Consider the following 23,607-nt stretch of genomic DNA (forward strand, 5'->3'; position numbering starts at 1 on the left):
GGATGATGGAGAGGGCACAGTAGAGGCTTTTGCATTGTTAATTGTTCTCCTTTGTAGTCTATTAAAGAAGTCTTCCATTTTTGGTTGTTTAGCTGCTTTAGGTGGAGAGGGAGAAAAGGAACCTGGGCTAATTCCACTACAAATCTTCCTCTTACTCATGGTGCTCTCGTCGGTTTACCACCGCCGCCGCTGATGCTGCTGCTCCGCTGCTGGCTCCAGGAAGAGGAGAGGAGGCGTTGGGGCTTTTATAGCCCTGGCCCTGCTTGGCCTTGCCTGGCTCGGCGTTTGCGCCGCCGCTGTTGCTGCTGCTCCGCTGCTGGCCCCAGCAGCAAAACATAAAGTAAGAGGGCCTTTTGTAGCCCCAAAGATCCACAAGTGTCTTGGGAGTCTCCTCTGGAGCAGGTCTGCAACTGGTGTTGCTCGTCCTCCTCTGTGGTAGGTGTTGAGGCAAGAAAGGGACAAGCACTCACAGGTCTTCAAGCAGCCCAGTCCCACAAGGGAAAAGAAAAGAAAAAAGAAAAAAAAAAAGAGGCAGGCTTGCTTATATCCTCCCTGAGGCAGGTGGTGAAACAAGGGAGGAACAAACACTCACAGGTCTTCAAGCAGCCCTAGTCCAACAGAGAAGCAAAAGGCAGGCTTGCTTATATCCTCCCTGAGGCAGGTGGTGAAACAAGGGAGGAACAAACACTCACAGGTCTTCAAGCAGCCCTAGTCCAACAGAGAAGCAAAAGGCAGGCTTGCTTATATCCTCCCTGAGGCAGGTGGTGAAACAAGGGAGGAACAAACACTCACAGGTCTTCAAGCAGCCCTAGTCCAACAGAGAAGCAAAAGGCAGGCTTGCTTATATCCTCCCTGAGGCAGGTGGTGAAACAAGGGAGGAACAAACACTCACAGGTCTTCAAGCAGCCCTAGTCCAACCAAGATACATTTTTGACAGGCTGCTTTCTCTTGAAAAATTTCCACCACTCTTCAGTAATAGTACTGCTGTCCCCCCCCCCCCCCCACACACACACAATAAGCTCAAAGAATACTTGTAGCTGCTGAAAGAGTTAACCAAGTGCCATGGGTTTTGCTATCACAATGCTTTGGTAATATGGGAGACCACAAAAGACAACCATATTTGTGTCCCATGCCAATGTATTCCCCTAGAGTTGCTTTTCTTGGTGTGAGATGTCGTCACATTATACCATTTTCCTATGTGGCTTGCTACACACAATACTGAAATAATGAAAAATGCTAGTTCTGAAATATGCCCTAATCACACAGGTGCTGATATAAGTAATCTTTCACCGATGTCTCTGATTCTATATTCAAAGCCATGTAAGATAGTAGTCATCATTACTGGTGGTTACAATCATGCTCATAGACCCCAGGCTATCCCTCTTAGTGCTACCCTGTATCCCATATATAGGGTTGCCATAACCCGCCTGCAGGCAGGACTATCCCGGTTTTGGCGGAACCAGCCTGGTCCTGGTCCAGCCAATACAGGGGTTGGGTCCCGGATTTGGCCGATGCGGGCCGGGCAGCGCTCCTCCTCCTCCTCCCCCTCCTCCGCTCGCTCCCGCAGAGGCCACCCACCTCCCTGTTTTTCCCATGGCCGCGCGGCCGCGCAGCCCACCCTCTTCCTCCTCCCCCTTTTGCTCTGTGTGCGCGCATGCGTGCGGCGCTCAACCCGCCTACCTCCTCCTCCTCCTCCTCCTTACCGCTCACAGCACTTCCCTGGGCTGCAGCCAGCACCAGCTCGCGCTTGCCCCGCTCACATGCGCGTGCACAAGGCTAAAATAGCGAGCACTCGTCCACTTGAGGCTGGCTGGCCAATGGCAGAAGAGCGGGGGCAAGGCTGTTTTCAGCCCCAGCTCTCCATTGGCCAGCCTCAAGAGGGAGGTGGAGCCTCGGAGGAGGAGGAGTGAGCCTCTGGGCCAGCCAGGGGGAGGGAAAAGTGCCCTTTCTTGGCGCATGGCGCCAAGGGAGAAGGAAGAAGAGACGGAGGAGGAAGATGAAGAAGAGGAGGGGACGAAGTAAGAGGAAGAAGAGGAGGATGAGGAAGAGGAGGGGGAAGAGGAGGAGGAGGAAGAAGAGGAGGAGGAGGAAAAAGTAAGAGGAAGAGGAGGAGGAGGAGGAAAAAGTAAGAGGAAGAGGAGGAGGAGGTGGGTGCCCATTTCCAAAGTTTTTTTCCCCCCCAAAGTGTCTTTTCTGTGTGTTTTTGGTGCTTTTAATGCTAACAGGTCTGCCTTGTTTTAAAAATGATAGTGATGATGAAGGAATGGGGGGGGGGGGGTGTTTGGCCAGAAAGGGAAGTACATTTCTGCCATCTGTCTAGGAATAATGCCAAAATGTCCTCCATTTTGATCATACCTAAGAAACATGCATTTATATTAACATTTTTTTATTCGTTTCAATAATCTTTATTGAATTTTATTATATAATGCACAATAAATACAAAGATTCAACCAATAAACTTTTACCCAGTTGTTCTTCATTATCTTTACTTCCTGTCTTCAAAATGTTTCTTTGAGTTGCCTTTTATTCCTTTCTTTTTCTTCTTTTTTTTTTTTTTTTTTTTTTTGCTTCTTGCAAAACCTCTTTCTTGAGAAAATTAAAACTATAGCATTTTACTTTTTTACACAGTTGTATATCCATATGTATTCTCCAAATTCTCTCTTATATTTACCTTGTTCTCCCTCCCGCAGATATTTCTATTTCTGGTCCACACATTTTTTTTCTTCTTATCCTATAAATCATTGGTAAACCAGATTTTGTCCAGACACCATCTTTTTTCCAAGAATGTCACTATTTGTCTCCATTCTTTTTCAATGTTATCTTTCTTTTTGTCTTCTAATACACATGCGAGTATATCTAATTGTCTAATTTCATTCAATTTCCATAACCATTCATCTATTTGCAGTTTCTCCTTTGATTTCCAGTATTTAGCTATAATCATTCTAGCAAGTGTTACCATATACAAAATACAGTGGAACCTCGCCATACGCACGCCCGCCATACGTGGCCTTGAGCATACGCGCTCAAGCCGCGGCGCGCACGCGGGGCGGAAGGGGCGGTGTGTCCCATTCAATTGAATGGGCGCACGTGCCCGTTGCGCCCTGCGCGCGCCCACGCTGCCGTGCCACCGTGCACGAGCCCCATTGTTTACAATGGGGCTTGAGCATAGGCGGAAATCGCCATACGCGTCGGGATCCGGAATGGTTCCCCTGCGTATGGCGAGGTTCCACTGTAACTTTCCATAATCTCCTCTCATCCTCTTCTTTTAAGAAACAAGTCATATTTGGTAAATATAATTCTTTTTTTTCTTATATTTTATATTAAATATTTGCTGTATTATTTTATGTATCTCATCCCAAAATTCTTTTACCTTTTCGCATTTCCACCACATGTGGATCATTGTTCCTTTTTCCTTTTGACAGTTCCAGCAACTATCTGAATCTATTTTGAACATCTTTTTCAATCTGGCAGGTGTATAATACCATCTATTACCAATCTTTAAAAAAATTTCATTTAGATCTTGGCTTTTGGTGAATGAGTTCGTCCTTTTCCATGATTTTTCCCATGCTTCTAATGGTATCACATGCCCAAGATCCTTTGCCCAGTCTATCATATATTGTTTTATTGGTTCTTTTTCCATTTCTCTTTCTCTAAACAATTTATAGAACTTTGATATTTTCTTTTCTTCCTCTTTCATTATTATCTCATCTAGTTCTGATAAATTTAATTCAATTCCCATTGTTTTTATATCTTCCTTAAATCTGTATCTCATTTGATAGTAACTGTACCAATTTCTTTTTTTTTCTTTAGCTAATTCCTCCCTAGATTTCATAATTATTTCTTGTTTTTCATTTGTCTTTACTATATCACTATATTTCAACCAATATTTTTCTGCATCCCATCTGTTAGCAAAGGCTTCCTGGATTGATACCCATCCTGGTATTTTATAATAGAATTTTGTTTTGATTACATTCCAAGTTTCTATTAGTGCTTTTCGAATTGGATTATTATAGAAATCTTTATGCACCATCGCTTTATTGTACCAAAGGTACGCATGCCACCCGTAATGAAGATCTGCTCCTTCCAAATTTAATATATCTTTTTCTTCTAGTTTAATCCAATCCTGTATCCAGATCATATTGCAAGCCCATCTGTATATTTTAATATCTGGCATGCCACATTTTATTAACATATTATCATTTTTTAAAAATCATCAAATTTTTTCGTGTCCTCCCTTTTTAAAAAAATGTCCTACATTTGAAAGTGTTGTCCTACATTTGTCCCGGTTTGGAGGTCCTGACGTATGGCAACCCTACCCATATATCATCTAGCCAAACCCCTCCAGGATCCACATGCCTCTTACATCTGAAACCAGCCAGGGGCTCCATGTCAACTCAGCCTGGGATCCTTCCATAGGTCACTAAAATGAGTTCCCACCTTCTTGGGGGCAATTAGCTTACATGTTGTAAACCACTTAGTACATCAGGAGGCGGTACAGAAATGTACATGCTACTGCTATTAAGAATTGTGATCCAGTCATGGATACTGAGTGAAAGGAAGACTCTAGCACATATACAGAATTAATTGCATGGGGAACCCTTACCTATTCAAGGCAAATATACAACTATCTGGTGCCTTTGAATTTTTAGTTGACAGTCTGTCTTTACTGGAGAACATTTTAATTTTTTTTAAAGGGGCTCTAGGGAAGAAGCAGATGCAAGTGCAGTTGAATAAGGATTTCTGTGTAAATTGTTAGACTATGCTCTGCTAGGTAATGAATGAATAAATAATTTGTTTGTATCTCCTTGGATTGAAATATAATATAACCAGTAGGTACCTTTTCACTTCTCTCACAAGATGTATGCACAGCTGTGGAATCATAAGGACATACTGCAACTCCATGCATTAATTGGACTGCTATTGGAAGTACTTGTCTTGATTTATCCAGTCTGATAAACAACAAAAAGATGTCTCTCTCAAAAAAAAACACAACCATTTAAGATGTCAACATCCTCAATAGCCTAAGCCTAAGAAAATAGAACAGACAAGGATAGGAGCATGTGAGCTCCATCCTCCATTAATAATGTTTATGTCACCCTATGTATATACAGAGGGCAAACCTCTAAAAAGGAGGGCCTCTGTTATCTTGAGAGGCTCATCATGTGATTCAGAGCTCTGGAGGATCAATTTCAAACCAGACTCCTTCCCTTTTCATTTTTTCCCTTTTATTCAAAAGACCTAACTAGTAGCTCAAAGCTTAAGTAACACATAAATTTGATCTGAGATTGACTGGCTGAGCCCTCTAAATCTCTGAGGCATTCTTGAGATTCCAAGACAAGTCCTATTCACTTTGAAACACTTGACAAAACCTGAATTGCTCCAAAGCAGACCACTTCTGTTTTTCTAATCAGATGAAAGCTACTATCTGATGAATGTCTTTAGAGCCTGTTGTGCCTGTTTTCTCCCTGCTCTTATCGCTATCGATACTCTCACCTGCTAGTCTTAAGTACATTTCCTTTCAATTAATCAGAATTCCCAGGCCAACAATTTAATCATTCCGCCACTAGTGACTTATCTAACCCTTTCAAAAGTACAATTGGCTCCTCAGACATGAGGAATTATAAATGAAAGCAAATGGGGAAGAGGCCTGTTTATGGCCTCTCATTACTTTGAACTATTACCTGTAGATATATTTTAGACTCAACAAAAGCATACCTGTAGGATTTGATACACTATAATCCCACAGATTTTCAGCCAAAAGCTACTGTCAGAGTGCATATGCACATCTTAAGGCTTGTTCACTGACCCATTAAATTGTTTTAAAAACTGCCTTGAAGATTAACACAAGCCTAACACTTTTGCAGATTTCGGCAACAGCAGTGGTGTCATTTGCAAAGCATTTTTGTGGGATGCTGGAATCCCAGCACAGGACAATTGCCTTGCTTTTCCCATACAGTGAACACAAGTCAGAACCAAGTATCCCAAGAGAAACTAGAAATGAAATCTAGAGGGGGAAGGGTAAATGAATTTGTCTGATTGTATTATAATCAGAGAAGTAATAATAGTCCATTAGTTTTCAAGTAACTGGTGAAAACTCTGTTATTTCAGGGATAGATAAGGCAGAATGGGAGGTGGTTTGAGTGTAGGACTATGACTCTGGAGACCAGGGTTCAAGTCCCAGTTTGGCCATGAAACCCACTGGGTGCCCCTGAGCAAGTCATATGCTCTCAGCCGCAGGAGAAGACAATGGCAAACTTCCACTGAACAAATCTTGCCACGAAAACCCATTTATGGGGTCACCATAAGTCAGCCCATGAGAATTGGTTTGTATTTGCCAATATGGTCCCCCAATTTTGCTAAGTACAAACAAGTTGGGGAATTTCATACACAACTGGATCAAATGTTAATTCAGTTTATTAATTTTCATTCTGTTGAAGGAACCAATGAATTGGCATGTTTTCCTTTCTGACATAGTAATGTCAGTAATTTCTGACATATGGTGACTCTAAAATACACCTATCGCATTTTTCCTAACAAGATTTATGCCTAGCCATCCTCTGAGGGAGATAGTGTTTGTTACTTGCCCAAAGTCATCCACTAGGTTTCCATGGCTGAGTGGGAATTTGAGCCTTGGTTCCCCAGAGTCCAACATTCAAACCACTATGAGAAGAACAAAAAATATTGGAGGTTAGAGGAAATTTTGAGTTTCAAAAAAGTATGAACTTGGGACATATAATTTGCCTGTTGTTGTGTTGTGCTACATTAAAACTGTACTTTTCTGCTAACAAGCAAGGAAGAGTAACATACTTTCCAAGTACTGCATGAAGGACTCTCAGTTGGATGAGCAGTGAAAGTCTGAAACTAGCTTTCTTTGAATAAATCCACATAAATCTTTGAATGTATAAATGTATAAATATAGATTTTACATATACATGAAACATTTGAATTGTCTTAAGTTATTCTTTATTTCAGTCTATGAGTAACCTAGCTGCCTACAAGGACTTTCTTATATCAATCATGTAGTAAGTATATTTTTTTCTTTATTTTCTTACTTTGCCTGCAAAATTATTACAAAATCACCTTTTGAAAAAGCAGGGATGTAGAGTTTTTGCTTTTTGTAATAAAAAGGAAATGCAGATGAGGGGAAATACAAACTTTTCCCTTCCCCTAACTTACCTGAATATGATCCAGAGTTGTGAAGCTCTTCTCTCAGCCATGAAGTGAGCTGAGCTGGGCCACATCACATCCCTCAACACACCTTCCTAGAATTATATCTAGAAGAGGCAGATATAAACATAAACACATGACTGGCTCCATCATATTCCCACTTTGAGTGTCTTAAGACAGAAGGGTAGCAAAACAGAAGGGTAGCAAAACAAGCAATAAATATGAAAACAACTGTGATAGATCAAACAAAAAAACTTACCTAGGTCTGAAGCAGACGGGCCAAATAAAGCGGCTTCTGGCCTCTTCAGGGGCATTGAGTTTAGACAATGCACAACCCCAAAGCAGCCAGAAGCCACTCTGAGGCTGCCTAAGGTGGCCTGAAGCCTCTGGCAAAAGGAGCAGATTTAATCCAATCCTACCGGCAGCCCATTTCAGGAGTGGACCATTGGTTCCTGTAGTCCCAGAGCGATCACAGAGGGAGATCACTCCTTCCAAGCCATTTGCTTTGTCCCCTAGTTCAGCATCCTGTTTCTACAGTGGTCAAACAGAAAGCTATAGGAAACCTACAAACAGAACACAACAGCACCCTCCTGTTCATGTTTCCAAGCAGCTGGTATTGAGAGTGATGCTACCTCTGGTACTAAGTGATACACAGAAGGCAAATCTTTAGTTACCTCTTTTACAAACAGAAAACGTCATCCAATCCTTATGAATACAATCCCCCCCCCCAAATTTGATCACCACCCCAACCCTCCACAGACCAAAAGCCATGTCTGAACAAAGGTTTAAGCCAACTGGGGAATTATATGTTTATGTCACCTAGTACCATCAGTGTCAAGAGGCAGAGAGGCAAGGGGAAACATCATAATCCAAAATACACTGAGGATGGAAGAACTTCTGTTGAAACTTCCGTTGGAGAGTAGCCAAGGTAACAGCAATTGTAAAAAGAGAGTTTTTCCCTTTTTAAACTTCCACAGAGTTTCTAGGAAGTGAACCAAACATCAGTCCTAGATAAATTGGTATATTTTTTTGAAAAGAATTAACATGGTTTATATAAAAAATACTATTATTAATATATTTTATTTAAAAAATCATTTCTCATTGATTTTAAGAATCTTTTCCAGAATGTTAGCATGCAATTTAGTATTAACTGTTTAGACAGTGAATATACAGGTGTGTACAAAGGGCCCCTGACAAAATCCAAAGGACAATCAGCAATCATGGACTAAATGGATATTTTTATGGAACTATTGTGAGAGGGAGAAGAAAATAAAAAAGAAATAGAATGTTGAAACTATCAGTTTTGACAGCAAAGAGAAAGAAACAGTGGAATGTTCCTAGGATAAATAAAAAGTGGAGCACTATTCAAGATACATAAATGCCATGAATTTAGAGTGCTAAACAGGGACAGTAAAGTCCCTAGCAACTTGGAGCACTCCAAAGCAACATTTTTCAAATGGGGTGGATAAGTAACAAAGCAGCTGATAAAATATAATAAATACAAAGTGATGAATGACAAAGAGGAATCTTCACCACCTCAAGACACATGAGCCACAGAAACATAATAGTAGAAATACAGATCCATAGTTCTGGTTAAAGGCATGTTTATAAACATATTGGCTTGATCATTCCCATTGTGTGCTTATTGCTCACAGGGGGATTGCCACAGTTCTTCACAGAGTCCCCAACTCCATGGCGTATGTCCACCAGCTGTTTACCAGAGCACAACAGGAAATATGAGACATGCAGACACATGTTGGATCTAGCTTGCTTTGTTTGCTTGGAATTTGCATTTCTTGACTAAGTATAGGAGGAACGCAAGATTAAGATGCTAGAGGGACACATGGGCCTCTTGCCTCCATCATGAGAATCTGGTGTAATGTCTGAGTGGGGGAGTGGGGGAGAGACAAACAGCTCCATTATGTTATATATGGATAGCTGCTAAAGAGAGATCCCTCCATACATAGGTGTTATACTTGCAGTGAATGTGACTGAGCACAATGCAAGCTCTGTCACAAACCCATGAAAGCTGGCTATATTTTGTTAGGCTTTCAATTTTCAAGGAAATGTAAAATATTGCACCACTGTTATGATATCATGCAACCCTACAGATGGTGTTAGACTGGAAGTCCCATCAGCCCAGCCAACCATAGACAATAGTGAAGAATAGTGGAGATTGTAGTCCAAGAACATCTGTAAGACCACAGAAGGTTCAAAACAAAAGTATATTATGAGATTGTTCTCCCGCCAACCCTTACTTGAAGATGACCTCAGATTTCAATTACGTTTCCCTCCGCATGACCTAAAAATCATCTCATATTTGAATCAACAAAATCATTTTGCAGAGATTAAAATGAAGTTTAATATTTCACAGTCTGGTATTTACATCGCATTGGAAGCAGGTATAACATAGTCTGATACAAAAAAGTTTAGGTAACAAAGTCAGCAGGTCATACAGTCACAGCATGGAGGCCAGGCCACTGCAAAACAGGTCAGATCAGGAGAGAGTTCTCAAGGTGCAGTTGTTTGCTGCTCCATCTCCCCTGGATACTCCAGAAATCTTTCTCATTTTAGTTGGAAGGAAATGTTCACTTTGGGTTATACTTGCAAGGTGCACAATCATTCTCAGCCCCAGCCCTAAATTAATCAACAGACCTTCATGAATCAAGGTAACCATAATAAGACAAAAATATGGAACAGGTTTATGGTTTGTAATTAAAGGGGAGTGGGTCTCAATAGCCCACTTGGAAAGTTTAACAATAACTCATGTTAAAGAAAATCTATCTCTTCTATGTCTGGCATTACCTTTTGCTATGGAATACTAAGCAGGCTCTGGCTTTGAATTTCCATGTTAAACACCAGATTTTTTTTTTGCACCAGTAACTGAGAAGAATCTCATCACCTATACAGTTTTTCTATGTGTCTTCTGATTTCCTCCACTTCTATATGTTGTCCTAATTTGCTAAAGGAGATGCTGCTCTCACCATGTTGATATTAGTACAAACAAAAATTGAATCTTAAACTGGAGGGTATATCATAGTCCTCTTAATATGTTCTTGTTTGGTGGAACAGATTAAGAGCAATTATTTGGTCCCTGAGAGGAACCTGTGCTCATTACCATCCCTAGGTACAAGCCTTCATTTAATTCTATATGTAGCTAGGCAGTCTCAACTCTTCAAGAAAAAAAAAATCACTGTACCAGACCCAACACATCAAAAACAAAAAGATGAGCCCCATTCTTTGTAATATTTTCAACAGAATTTTAATAATAATTTAACTGATTTACTTTGTATGAACAGCAATGACAAGACTTATAAACCTATTCAGAATAAACACTGGTGGGGGCGAGGGGAGGCAGAGAAAGACCACGGGGGCAAATTCTTTGTTCCTTGTGGGAAACAAAAGCAGCATACTATATTTACTCTTTGTGTTTCCAGCAAGATGTATTGAACTGACTCTTATGTTGTAAATTCTCACATATTCTAGGTAAAGAATCTGAAATTTGAAGTTGAATCATTCTGGAACAATTGCATGTCTTAATTAGAATTCCTCTAGTTTTACACTACCTAAGATCAGATTCTGAGTCCTTGTTTCCAGAATCCTTACCTCAAAGCCTGTCTGCAAGAAAAGGAAAGAAACCCATAAATTGGAAAGATTTTGTAAAAACACTAATTTTATTTTTTTAAATTGAATGTGCATACAACACCCACTCATCACCTTGATTCTCTCAGCAATTGTCACAGCCAGCCTAAAATATGGGAGTAGAAAGGAAATTTGCTTTTTCTTTGTTGTCATCAAGGGATTTGATGCAACTTCAACATTTAACTGGGCAGGAAGGAAGAAGTGCATTTTTCTCAAAGGTATGTCCACAGTATGAAAAGAAAATGTAGAGAAGGGAGTTCTTGTAACTGCATTCAAGATCCATAATTGAAGACTGAATAGCAATTGATGATAAATACCTTAGAGGCTGTACTTAATCAGTAGCTGATGCAACATTTTATCTTCAAATCCAAGGGAACCTTTTCAAGCTTTCACCCATAGAGGGTTATCACCCCTTTTCTGTAATCCTTGGTTCTTTTCCAGCAGGAGGGAGCAAATGGTGGTACCACTCCCTTAGCAGATGTATATAAGGAAGAACAGTAAAGCGCCCATAAAAAACAGACATCCTATACCACAACTGCATTTTATCCTGTACCAAGAAAGTCATCCCGTTTCCAACTCTGCAGAGCATACAAGGAGTAACTTGCACTTGAATAGAAGCCACGTTGTGCCATTTTTGCAATGCTGGCCATGTCAATGCAGTGTATACCATCTAAGAGTAGATCTTCCAAAATCTACCGGGTGACCTGCGAACAAAAGAGAATGAATCAGCAGACAGAACCTTGCTACCCTATAGAGCACATCCACCAGAGCCCCATGGATACAATGGATTCATGCAAGGCTCTCTTGTATGAATGGGTTCTCCTATTAAATCCAATGGTGGTGTTGGACTCTAAATATATTTACAAAGACAGGTTGAGCTTTATAATCTAAAAATCCAGAATCTGAAATGCTCCAAAATCCAAAACTTTTTGGAACACCAACATGACATCACAAATGGAAAATTCCACATCTGACTTCATGTGACCTCACAATAAAAATGCAGGTGCACGAAAGTTATATATAAAATGGCACAGGGCAGCAGTGGAGCCCCAGCCACCAGTCATTCATTCTTTGGGCTCCCCTACCTCCAGGGAACCTGAAGAATGTGAGCCTGGTGGCTGGAACTTGTTGTTGCCTCTCCTTCTATCCTGCCACCACTTCTTCACCTAGTTGTATTAGATCTCTACTATATAGTTGAAAATCTGAAGACATCTGAAATCAGAAACATTTCTGGTCCCAAGCAGAAATCATAGTGACAGTGGAGGCTAGTGAAAGAAAAATCATTCCTAGATGCAGTTTGGAAGGTTTCACATGGTGACTAGAAAATTTGTTTATTAACACAAGGATTATCTGGTTGTTTCATTTCACACATACATTTCATTTCATATGTGCATGTTATGACTTTTGAATATAAAGTTTGCTGAAACATGTAAAACTGATGCTCTTCTCTTTTTTTGTGGTGTAGGAACCTATTATTATACTTTACATGTTATTTCTGCTCCAATAATTTTGTACCAGGAGCACAACTACAGTCAGCCCTCCCCATAGGCGGGCTTGCCCTCTGCGGCTTTGATTTTACACGGAAGGCAAGCCCCGGCAGAAATAAATGGGATGCGTACCTGCGCCATGCGCTCCATGCACCACAGCGAGTACACGCCCCATTATTTTATGGCTCTTTCCCCCATAAGTGGGGGGGGGGGGTTCCGGACTGTATTTTATTAATAGAAGTATATTCATAAATGTTTTAGTCAACTGCTGCTTTCAGAAAATAACATCTCAGGACTCTGGGGAAAATAGTAAAAATGTTCTGCGAAAAAGTAGTACTTTTTTTTGTCAACAATGATAGTGATCCAACATGATTATTAGTCCATGATTACATGTTACTATGTATTAAAATGTTAGCTATGTTAATCAGTTGCAATGCATAGTGATACGGCACGCCTATAAAATGACATTTATTGAGGATATAATATAAGGTAAGTGTTTTCATAGGACTGATGAATTTCCACTAATTATTATTATTACATTTATTTGTATCTTGTCCCGCCCCCCCAAAAAAATATTGGGACTCAAAGTGGCTGCCAATTTAAGATAGCAATACAAATAAAAATATATAAAAAGTGATCTTTAAAACAGAATTAAATTATTCACACTATTAAAACAATTCAAACCTCAAGTTCAAAGAATAAAATGAAATTTAAAAAGATAAATATACATTAAAAACAGTTCAGTTTAAAACAATACAGAACCTTCTAGCACATTCTTTAAAGGGCCTGTCCTGATGATCTCAGGGCCCCAGCAGCCTCATTCAAGGAGACACAGCCTGGACCTAAGCCTTATAGGGCTTTATAATTCATAACCAGCACTCTGAAACAAACTAGCAGCCGGTGGAGCTATTTTAAAGGAATAGCATGGTCTCTGTAACCTGCCTCAGTTAACAGTCTGGCTGCAGCTCTTTGGATCAGCTGAAGTACTTTAAAGGCACTCCCAAGTAGAGTGTGTTACAGTAGTTCCAATGGTATGTAACTAAAACATGTACCACTGTGGCTAGATTGAATATCTTAAGGAATAGGCACAGCTAGTGCACAAGGCTCTGATGTATGTCCAGGGGAACAACTATGTTGGAAGACTGAGATTTCAGGGGGAGTGTAACACCATACAGCAAAGGCAGCGTCTCTATTCCCTGATCTGCCTTTTGACTGACCAGGAGCACCTCTGTCTTGTCTGGATTAAGTTTCAATTTGTTTGCTTTACCCAGTTCACTCCATATGACTAATTCCAGTGCCTTCCATTTGTAACAACCATCACCTTTGCTATCCACTGAATGCATTTAATGAAGTAGGTTCTCACATATGAAAACTCAGTTTGGGATCAACAACAAAGCAAGCTCCTTATCACTGAGAGCTGGAAGTGACAAGTTCATCACCACAGTCACATTCCAGAGTCACAAAATTGGAAGGCAGAAAAAGATATGCTAATACAATCATTATCCTGAAGACAGAATCCCCCATCCTGTGGATGAACATGACCTTGTTGTGAGATGGCAGTGTGTTCAAAATAGTACAATTGTATAGACATCTGTCATTTTATGCCCAAAAGAAATGAATTCTCTTACAAATTCACAAGGGAAGGTAATGGAAAATAGCATTCAAATATAGAGTGCCCACCATACACCCAAAATTTAACAGCAACAGCAAAGAGGGAAGGATGAACTGAGGGAGAATAGGCATGACATTTATATGGGTGTAGGAGGAATCTGTTCCAGAATGTTTAAATATTAACTTTTCTTAAAATTTTAATACCTGCAAGCACTTCTGGGCTTCAAATTCCAAGATTGCCTTAAGTGACCTTTTCAGCAGCCACAGGGCAAGGTATTTCTTTTTATTTAAAATTCATCTAGCATAGTCACATTTACTTTGTTCTGTCTGAAAAGAAAACCAAGTGAGGGCAAGCTTTTCAAAAGAATTTAAGGGATGTGCATATGCATTTTACAAGAGAAATCTTTTAGAAAAGCCCTAGGAGGGAAGCCAAAGGAAAGGTTTGCTCTATGGGTAGATAATTTATGTGAAGCTCAATGTCTTCCCTTCTTTGATTCCACATGCCCTATGTACATGACAAATAGCCTAAACAAATTCTTCTTAAATAGGAGCCTGAAGATTGTGCCTCAGCCTTTGAATTGCTGGGTTATTCTGATGGCTGTGGATGATTTTATAGTGTTCAGGCAATCCGTACCCTATTTACCCATTACAATGTCCTTTCTTATGGATTTCACAGTAGGGTTAGTGATTTCTGTCAAGGCAGCCATCAAAACCATGGATGCATTTGAAATATTTCTATTTAAATTCTATCCCTGATCTTGTGTGCATGCCAAACAAGAGACACATTCAGCAGGAACAATTTAGCAAATCCATTGCAAAATGGCAGAGAGAGATCAAACTGAGAGCTAGAAGAGAGAGAGAGAGAAAAGGAGCTCAATTTGTACGCAGCAGAGACCTCACAGCTAAAGAGGGGAGATACGCTTATTATTTAACTACCCAGCTAGTAATACCATAGCAGTTATATCTCATGCTTCAAAGAGGGCAGAACAAACAGAAGCGATTTACTTTAATGCAGAGATTGAGATGATGGATCAGGAAAAGCACCTCATAAAACTTATGTTGCTCTTTGAAGCTATGAGGGTGCATGCAGAGATAAGGTGAGGTGGAAAGGACAAAGTCCCATCCAGCTTTCAGAGGAAAGTAATGTTCTTTGGTTATCTATATGCACATATTTTCAGGAAAGTAAGACCATTTGTTTCTTTTCACATGCCAACTATACATGCTAATGCAAATTTCATAAAGAAGAGTAAAGCAAATGCCTCAGTCAGTAGAGCAACCTCCCTGCCTGATAGCTGTTTCTCCTGTGCTGCTGGTCATCCTCCCCTGTATATGCCATATAGAGTATCTCTGTGTGTGTTTTGTATGAGTATGTGTGAGTGTGTTTACAGAGACCCTATGAATTTCATAAGATTTTCTAAGGTAAGGAACACTCAGAGGTGGCTTTCCCAGTTGCTTCCTCTGAAATATAGCCTATAGCACCTGCTATTCCTTTGCAATCTCCCATCCAAGAACTAATCAGAGCAAACCCTGTGTGACTTCCAATATTAGATGGGTTTTGGTGCCTTTAGGGGCCACCTTTGTCTCCCTAAATGAACCTGTTACCTCATATGTGGTGGTGGACACCATCTTGTCATCCATCGCCCTCATTCTGGAAGTGTATTGAATCAAGAAACAAGTGGGGGGGGGCATAGTAACACTGCCCTTTCTGTCTCCAGTTCTGAACTTACACAGAAAAGCTTCACTTACTTGTGGACATTTTCCATACTGTCCTGTTGTCCACAAAAAAAATCAGGGTCCCCAATCATGAGGATAGTGTAGGGGCAGCTTACTTGTTCACTCATGATTTTCCATGTGAAGAGATTGATAGAAATTGGAACTAACATCAGCCCCTCTTCCCTTTCTGAATCAATAAATTTCCATATGACTGAACAGAACAACTCTGTAACTGAGATTCAACTGCCAATCTAGTTGGCTTCTGTTTTTTCATTGTGGAGGGGGTGTCATCCTGTCCTTTGCCCTAGACAACAATATCCTGCTCCAACTTTATATCCATACTTACTTTAAGTGAGTGAATTTCAACTGTTGTTATCTGCAGTCAATAGACCATAAAATCCTCAGATTAAAATACACATTTCATAGAAAAGCATACAGTATGCAATGAAGTGCCTAAATACAGTCGGCTCGTGGCATCTGCAGACGGCAAGCCCACATTGTCGCCAATGGCGGCACATGCCTGTGGCCATGCTGCCATTAAGTTTTGTTGTCCCCAATGATGGTGCAGCTACATGCATGTGCTGCCATGGGACAACAGGGGCTGTCCCTAATGGTGGTGCGGCTGTGAACACGCACTGCCATTGGGAACAATGAAACTTGAACATCCATGGATTTTGGTACCTGGAACAGATCCCCTATGGAAAAATTCAGTTATGCATTAAATATAGTTAACATTGTTCTGTCATAGATGAACCATTAAAAATTTAAAAACTTATCTACCTATTCTGTAAACATTGTGTTGGAACCTTTTAGCAAAATAGTTAAAAGAGACTAAAGCTCTGTGCAGGCCAGCTTTAAAGGCTGGGTTGGGAACAGAGTCGGGGTGTAGCATCCATATGACACATGCCCTGGCTCTGCCCCGAGGGTGGCATGATGCCACGCACCACACTGCTAGGCAAGTGGTGTCATGGCGCTCCTCTGGCACTGTGTTCGCACAGCTGTGACACCATAGCTATCGTGCCCTTTCCAGGGCATAAAAAGGAGCCACTTTTTGCAGCTCCTTTTCACACCCTGGAAAGGCCAGATCAAGGCCGCAGCATGAGATTGCTGCAGCCCCAATCTGGCTGTAAAAGGGGCAGCTCAAGGCCACCCCTTCGGGGCTGTCTGCACAGCCCCTAAAGGGAGCAGCCTAGGAAAAGCTAAGTAATTGAGAATATTAGGTCTTTCCTAGTCCCTTGATAGTAATCACCATGAAATAATACATGTAAAACAGATTCAACTATAATATTATTACAGGAGCAGTATCAGTTGTTCAGTGGGGTTTTATTGTATCTTCCAGCTAATAAACTGAAACAAAGAACATTAAACCTTGCCAAGAAGAAAGCCTTCATGTATTTGGGGATAGTTAACCAACAAAATAGTGTACTCTTTCTTTATAAGGAAAGCATGGCAGACTCAATGAGTGGGGGGAACAAGGTCCATGTTCACTCTTTGAAGCTCTTGAAGGTGTATATCCAAAAGCCTCTGTATGACCGTATTTGTCACCGTCTAGGTCCACAGATAACAGGTGGGAGGGAAATAACCTAGCAGGCAGGTCATACAGTTGCCTTTTCCAGCTTGCTCTTGATTTGACTTTTCTTTGTCGCCCTATAGCAGCATCAGTCTCTCTATCATACTTTTTCTCTTGCTATTTCTGTGCAGCAGAAGCAGCAGACTGTTTGTATCTGGCTACCATAAATAGGCTGCCCCTAGCTACCCCAATCAGTGAAGAATGGGAAATGTTCCATTGTTTCCACAATATGTTCACAATATGTTTCACATACTGTTCACAATATGTCTCAGAAGTACATACAGTCTAGAATGTACAAGGGATCATGACATTAGTGCTACTTTAGAAATATGCCATGAAGACAGACATTGTTTCTTGCTGGATGTGAATGTGGCTGTGGGCCAAACCTGTTATTGCCAATTGCTCAGCATTCAGCAACTTAAAGTAGGGGTGAACTACAGCAAAAGACAAACAGTTAAAATAAATGAGAAATGAGCAAAAGGAAGGGGGCAGTGGATAAAACGATGTGAAGCTGGTACAATTATTCAGCAGTGTTTTCAAGTCTGAGCCAATGCAGGCTGCTCTGATGTTCTTCTTTTTTTAAAGCACTTGATGTGAACATGTTATCTACAGAGGAAAAGATAGGAGAAAAACAAGACATTGCTATTTTGCAGAACAATTTTTATAGAGTGTTTGTGTGGAAAGGAGACGGAAGTGTGAAGCAAGCAAAGCTTGAAGAATAATTATGCTCCACTGTATGAACAATGATTACAAAATTATGCAACTGATTAACCATGACATACATGTAATTACTAATGAGTTTGATAAAATTTTAATTATACCTTGTTCTTCAGGGTATTCAGCAAGCCATGAAAATAATAATCATGTAGCTCTCTGTCACAGATGATTGCTCCAACAGGAGGAGCTGTGACAGGATAGAAAGTCCTTGGCTGGATCATGATGCAGAGAACAAGAAACCTATTCCAACAGGCAATGACTAGCAGAAATCTTACAAATGCCCAGACCTCTGTCTACACATCTACTAATAGGATATACTCTGCTGAAAACCCATAAGAGACCAGTTTCCACCATTTCCCCACCTTTGAATTTATTTTTACCACTGGAAGGATTCTGATGAGAGCTAAAGCTTCAAAGCAATCCTCTATGGTGGATACTCTAGTGGATGGTTTATACAATGGGATTCCTGTACTACCACATATTATAAAAGATTTTTCCAGCAGGGAGGATTAGGTCTGACAGATACTAAAGAGTAAATGCCACAATAGTTTGCAATACATACACAGCAAAAGAATAGTAAAAGTTGTTTCATTATGGGTAAAAAGAGGATGTTTGACTTAGACATCCCTTTCTTGCTCTTTCACACACACACACACACACACACACACACACACCAAAACTACTCCAAACAGAAATAAGCAAGAAAATACCTTGGTTGTCTTTACTTTGTTTCCAGTACTGCAGCTCCATCCAGATAAATCTGGTAGCACCTTACATTCTTCTCCTTCTAAACATGGTTGCATTTGGCACCACCACTTCTGAAGCACTATTGAAGCTAGAAAAGAACAAAAGGCATATTGTAGAACAAATGTATTTGACTACAATCCAGGGATGGCACTTCTATGTTCCTCAAGATAAAGTGGATGCACTCACTGAAGAGGGCAATCTCTATTCTGTGGCAGGAAAGATCCCAAAGTAAATTTTAAAAGGAGACAAAAAGGACTGGTATCTTTAGGACTGACAGTTTTACTCATCAGTGTACTTGAGGAATTGGACAATAATCCATTAAAGTTCTTGCTAAAACAAATCTTAGTCTTGAACAGGACTCTTTTCTTCTCATCTGCACCTTCTATTTATGCCATAAGAGACGAAGGGGCAAAACAGAGCACCCCTTTTCACTGCCTTCCAGGTGGCTTAGAAGTGTGGCATTTACACACTGCATGCTGCCAAGCCTCTTGGAAGCCATCCCGCCATTTATACGGGGTTGGCTTCACAACCACACCACACACCGCTGGCATATCATGAAGCTGGCTTCCAGCCATAGTGCAGGTGGAAAAGCCTGCTTTTTGCTGCTAGAAAAAGGAGCTGATTTTTGCCGCTTCTTCTTCAGGCAGCTGCAAGGTGGATCGGGACTGCAGCATGCAGTTGCCATGGTCCCAATCCAGCTTCAAGTTGCCCCTTCTGGTCATCTATTTCACTCCTAATTAACAGTAAACTAAGACTCTCCTCATCAAAGCACTAACAGAAATACTGAATACAGTCTTAAGCTTTATCATGTCTACATTAGTGCAGCATGGACATTCTAGTCACTGCAAGGAAGAAGACATGAAGTACTGTGCAGTAGGCAAACAAAATACCACCCCCATAAGCATTCAGTGAGTGCATGAGTAACTCTGCTCCTGATATGCTGACTGCCCATGTCCCTCTGGTAAAGGTATGTTAGCATTATCACATGGTTAAAAACTAATTTGTCAGGGTTCCCAAAAGTACAAAGCAAGAAGAAGAAGGTGGTGGTGGAGGAGGAGGTGGTCCATACAACTTTTCACAACCACATTGTACATGAAGTCACCAAAGGGGAATAGCCAGCAGATGAGGGAAGTGTTAGTGTGCCCAGTCCACCTCTACTCTCATAAGTTCACTGAACACTTATGTTAATGGGGGTATCGTCACAGATCAGAAAGGGAGAAATTAGGAAAAAGAGTTAGCTTTAGGGCAGGCAGTGGGTCCATCAAGGGTAGCCACTAGTTCACTGTGGCAGAAAATCTGCTCTTAATAATAATAATAATAATAATAATAATAATAATAATAATACGTTTTATTTATAAACCGCTATTCCGCAATGATCATAGCGGTGTACAGTAAAAATTGTAATACAATACAAAAGGTGACAGTTAAAGGAGGTAGAAGTCTCATCCTTCAGGCAGTCCCTGATGTTGCTGGGTCTGCCTGATCGCTCCCTCTGAGGCCAAGATGACAGTTAAGGAGGGAGGGGCCTCTTCCTTCGGGCAGTCCCTGATGTTGCTGGGTCTTGATTATACTGCTACTCCTTCAACAACAGCTGTGGGTTGAAAGGGAGTTCTCATGGTTCTCGATTTTACCCCTGTTGAGTAGCAGCAGGAGGAACAGTAGTAAAAGCCATAGTGGACTCATCATGCACTGACCACCTTAGTAGTCTAGTCTTACATTTTGTGTGTGTGTGTGTGTAATGAAATTAGCTTGTGATATTTTCAGCAAATCCAGGTCCAGTTTATCAACAAAATGAGAAAAATATTAATGCTAGTATGAACATATTGAAACAGCTGGGATTGTCTTATGTCGAGTCAGAACATTGGCCAATGGTTTATGCTGACTGACAGCAGATCTTCATGGGCTCAAGCAGAAGTATCTATGACCCCGAGATTGTTTCTTGGACTTAATGTACTGAATACTGGCCTTGGGATATTCTGCATGAAAAGCATGCACTCTTGTCTCTCAGCTACGCCTCATCCCCAAATTCCCAACCCAAAGAGGTAACATAATCACAGAACTTTAAAGATAATCCAACCCAATCCCACCAATGAAGGGAATCCACAGCTAAACCTTCTTTGAGTGATAACCATCCTGCTTAATTTTAAAAAACTCCAAAAAACTCACCACTCTTGGAGACAGTTTGTTACATTATCAAACTACTGTTACCATCAGTAAAATTCTTCCTAAAGTTAAGTGGTTATTCTCTATAAACAGAATGCAACCACCAAGAAAACCACCATGGCTTTGGTTGGTTTGGCTTACACTTTCTAAATGTCTGCTTCCCCCCCCCCCCCAACATTGCAAAGATACTTAATAAAAACCTATCAATTCAAATTAAAAACAATCAAGTCTACTAATTAATTAAAACCTCCTATCCCAAACACACAGCAAAGGAGTGTAACCCAGAACATTAGTGTAACCAGGACAAAAGAAAATGTGTTTATTTGACATGTGAGTAGCCAGGTAGATGTCAAACAGCAGACAAACCTAACAGCTTCCAATCCTGACAGTTTTAATAAACAGCAGCACTGGAAGACTGCAGTGGTGAGCAGATACACAGCACAGTGACTGTTTAATCTTTTGCCACTGAAAACCACTCACCCACAGGGAAAAAGCAGAAGGTTCTGGGTTTGTTCCTTCTCTCTCTCTCTCTCTCTCTCTCTCTCTCTCTCTCTCTCTCTCTCTCTCTCTCTCTTAGAGAGAGTTCTCCTCCTCTTCTGAGAGAGAGAGAGGACTAAACCCAGAATGTTCTGCTTGCAAAAACTTTCCTCTCATAGGTGGAAGAACAGACTTTAACTTCTTACAAATTGGTGGAGAAAGGGACTAAGCCAGATACGTCTCCCCCATGCCACTCCTCCAACTCACAGCCCTCCTGCTTATGAATGACATATTTGGAAGCCTGTTAACCCAAAACTATATTAAAACTGGTCTCTCTCTCTCTCTCTCTCTCAAGCCTATCTTCCAATTGATTGTGCTCTGCCTCATCTACATCCCAGTCATAACTATAACTCTTTTGATCTTACAGTACTATAAATCCTAGGTTATTTTCTCTTCTACCACTGTTATGTATCTTTAAGCCAATTCTGTTTTACAATGACCTTGTCATAGGGTTTTCTTGGTCATTTATTGAGAAGAGGTTTCCTGCTGCCTTCCTATTAGACAGAAAAAATATATGGCTTGCCTGAAGTCACCCAGTGGGCTCTCATGGCTGAGCAGGGATTGGAACCATGGTATCTCAGAGTGTTAGTACAGCATTCAAACCACTGATACTATGCCCTCCATTCTCTCCTACCTTACCTCAAACCATTCCTTTATTCCATTACATGTTATAATTTGTGTGTGTGTGTATTGTGTGTGTGTGCCTTTAAGTTGGTTCTGACTTATGGAGACCCTAAGGCAAATCTATCATGGGAGTTTCTTGGTAAGATTTGTTCAAAGCAGATTTGCCATTGCCTTCCCCTGAGGCTGAGAGCATGTGATTTACCCAAGGGTAGCGAATGGGTTTCGTGGGAACCAAACCCTGATCTCCAGTGTTGTAGTCTAACACTCAGAACATTACACCTCTATGCCAAATGTATGTTTTTGAGGGCTAAAGTATGTTTCTGTATAGCCTTTGATTAGCAAGAAGAAGCTGCTGCATGAAGGCAACATAGTAGTGATGTTGCTGGATGCTCTACATGGATTTGTGAATCCCAGAGACAAATGGTAATTCGGTTTAAAGGTAGTAATCCTGCTAAAGAATCTCTCAGTGCTGCTTCCCTCTATCCCCCCCCCCCCCCACACACACACAAGGAAAGCACTTCAATGTTTAACAATGCATGGGACCTATGAAATAATTACTTACTAAATCCATAACAAATTACACATACTGGGAAACTCTAATCAAATTTGATTACACATGAATTAGACTGCATGTATGCAGACTTAGCATAGTAACACAATGTTTCCACATGAGTCTCATGTTCTCTCCCAACACAAAGTGCCACATGTGAAGCATAACCTAATTTACAGGATTGTTGAAAGGATAAGAGAGATTTTTTAAAAAGGAAAAACACTGAATGCTAAAAAAAAAAAAAGTGATAAGAAATAATAAATGACCAGATGGATAAGCAGCTAAACTCAGTAGGCTGAAACTAGCTTAACTCCTCCTGAGACCAGATAATATTTCTGACAGCACTCTCTTTTGGACAGCAACATCTCCATTGCATTAGGTCTTCAAACTGGAGCAAGCTGAAAACAGACAGCAGTGTGAAGTTCTTTCCAAGGGAGCATCATAGCATTTGGCCCTCTCCACAAATGCAGTGCTTGCAGGAATCTCAGTTCAAAGAGAGCAGCCTCAGCCTTACTTACTACAGAGCCTAGGGCAATCAATATGCCAATCCGCAATGGATTACTAAAATAATCTAAAAACAGGGTCCATAAGAAGGCCCATCTCCTTAGCAACCCCAAACTCAGCATAACATGATCAAAGTGGGAAGAACCATCAGCCAAAACCTTTCCAGGGCTAAGGAAGACGAAACACAAAGAAACATCACCAGTGCACCATTAATAAGGGAGGAAAGAGGATTGAGTGAAGTTGGCAGGGAGCACACAGCATGACAGGATTGGAGGGAAGAGATGTCTTGCACCATTAGGGCTTTCCTAGTTTGTGACAGCATCAAAGACAAAAGACATGTTAATGACAACGACCAAGAGCAAGCAACCTTGAGAGGCTAATTGCTGTAGGGATTTTGTGCCTAATGGTACCAAGAGGCCTAATTTAATCACACTGATGCCTGATTTTTCTCATGACTTGTGCCCCATCAGACACAAATACTCTTTCTGTTCCTGGAAACAAGACAAAAGCCAAAGTTCCCAGGAAAAGAAACTTAGCCTGTCCTCCACTGACATGGTAAGAGACCAAAGCTGCAC

The 23,607-nt window shown here is 40.8% G+C and overlaps 1 protein-coding gene across 4 annotated transcripts in view; it reads right to left on the reverse strand.

Annotated features, from left to right (window-relative positions):
- Nucleotides 1–9,514: 9,514 nt before the first annotated feature.
- Nucleotides 9,515–23,607, reverse strand: part of LOC149315900 (chemokine-like protein TAFA-2) — a 139,801-nt gene continuing 125,708 nt past the window's right edge. For 3 of the 4 annotated variants that reach the window (XM_089514394.1, XM_089514396.1, XM_089514398.1), the window contains 2 exons: nt 18,618–18,742; nt 9,515–11,513 (listed from right to left, as the gene is read on the reverse strand). In XM_089514394.1, coding sequence (XP_089370520.1) covers nt 11,502–11,513; nt 18,618–18,742 — 137 coding nt within the window. In that variant the 3' untranslated portion in view covers nt 9,515–11,501. The remainder of the gene's footprint in view (nt 11,514–18,617; nt 18,743–23,607) is intronic. The other variant, XM_089514397.1, reaches the window with a different exon arrangement.

The sequence above is a fragment of the Sceloporus occidentalis genome, unplaced genomic scaffold (assembly GCF_023333645.1).
Source record: "Sceloporus occidentalis isolate IW3139 unplaced genomic scaffold, rSceOcc1.0.p SCAF_3, whole genome shotgun sequence".
Lineage (NCBI taxonomy): Eukaryota > Metazoa > Chordata > Lepidosauria > Squamata > Phrynosomatidae > Sceloporus > Sceloporus occidentalis.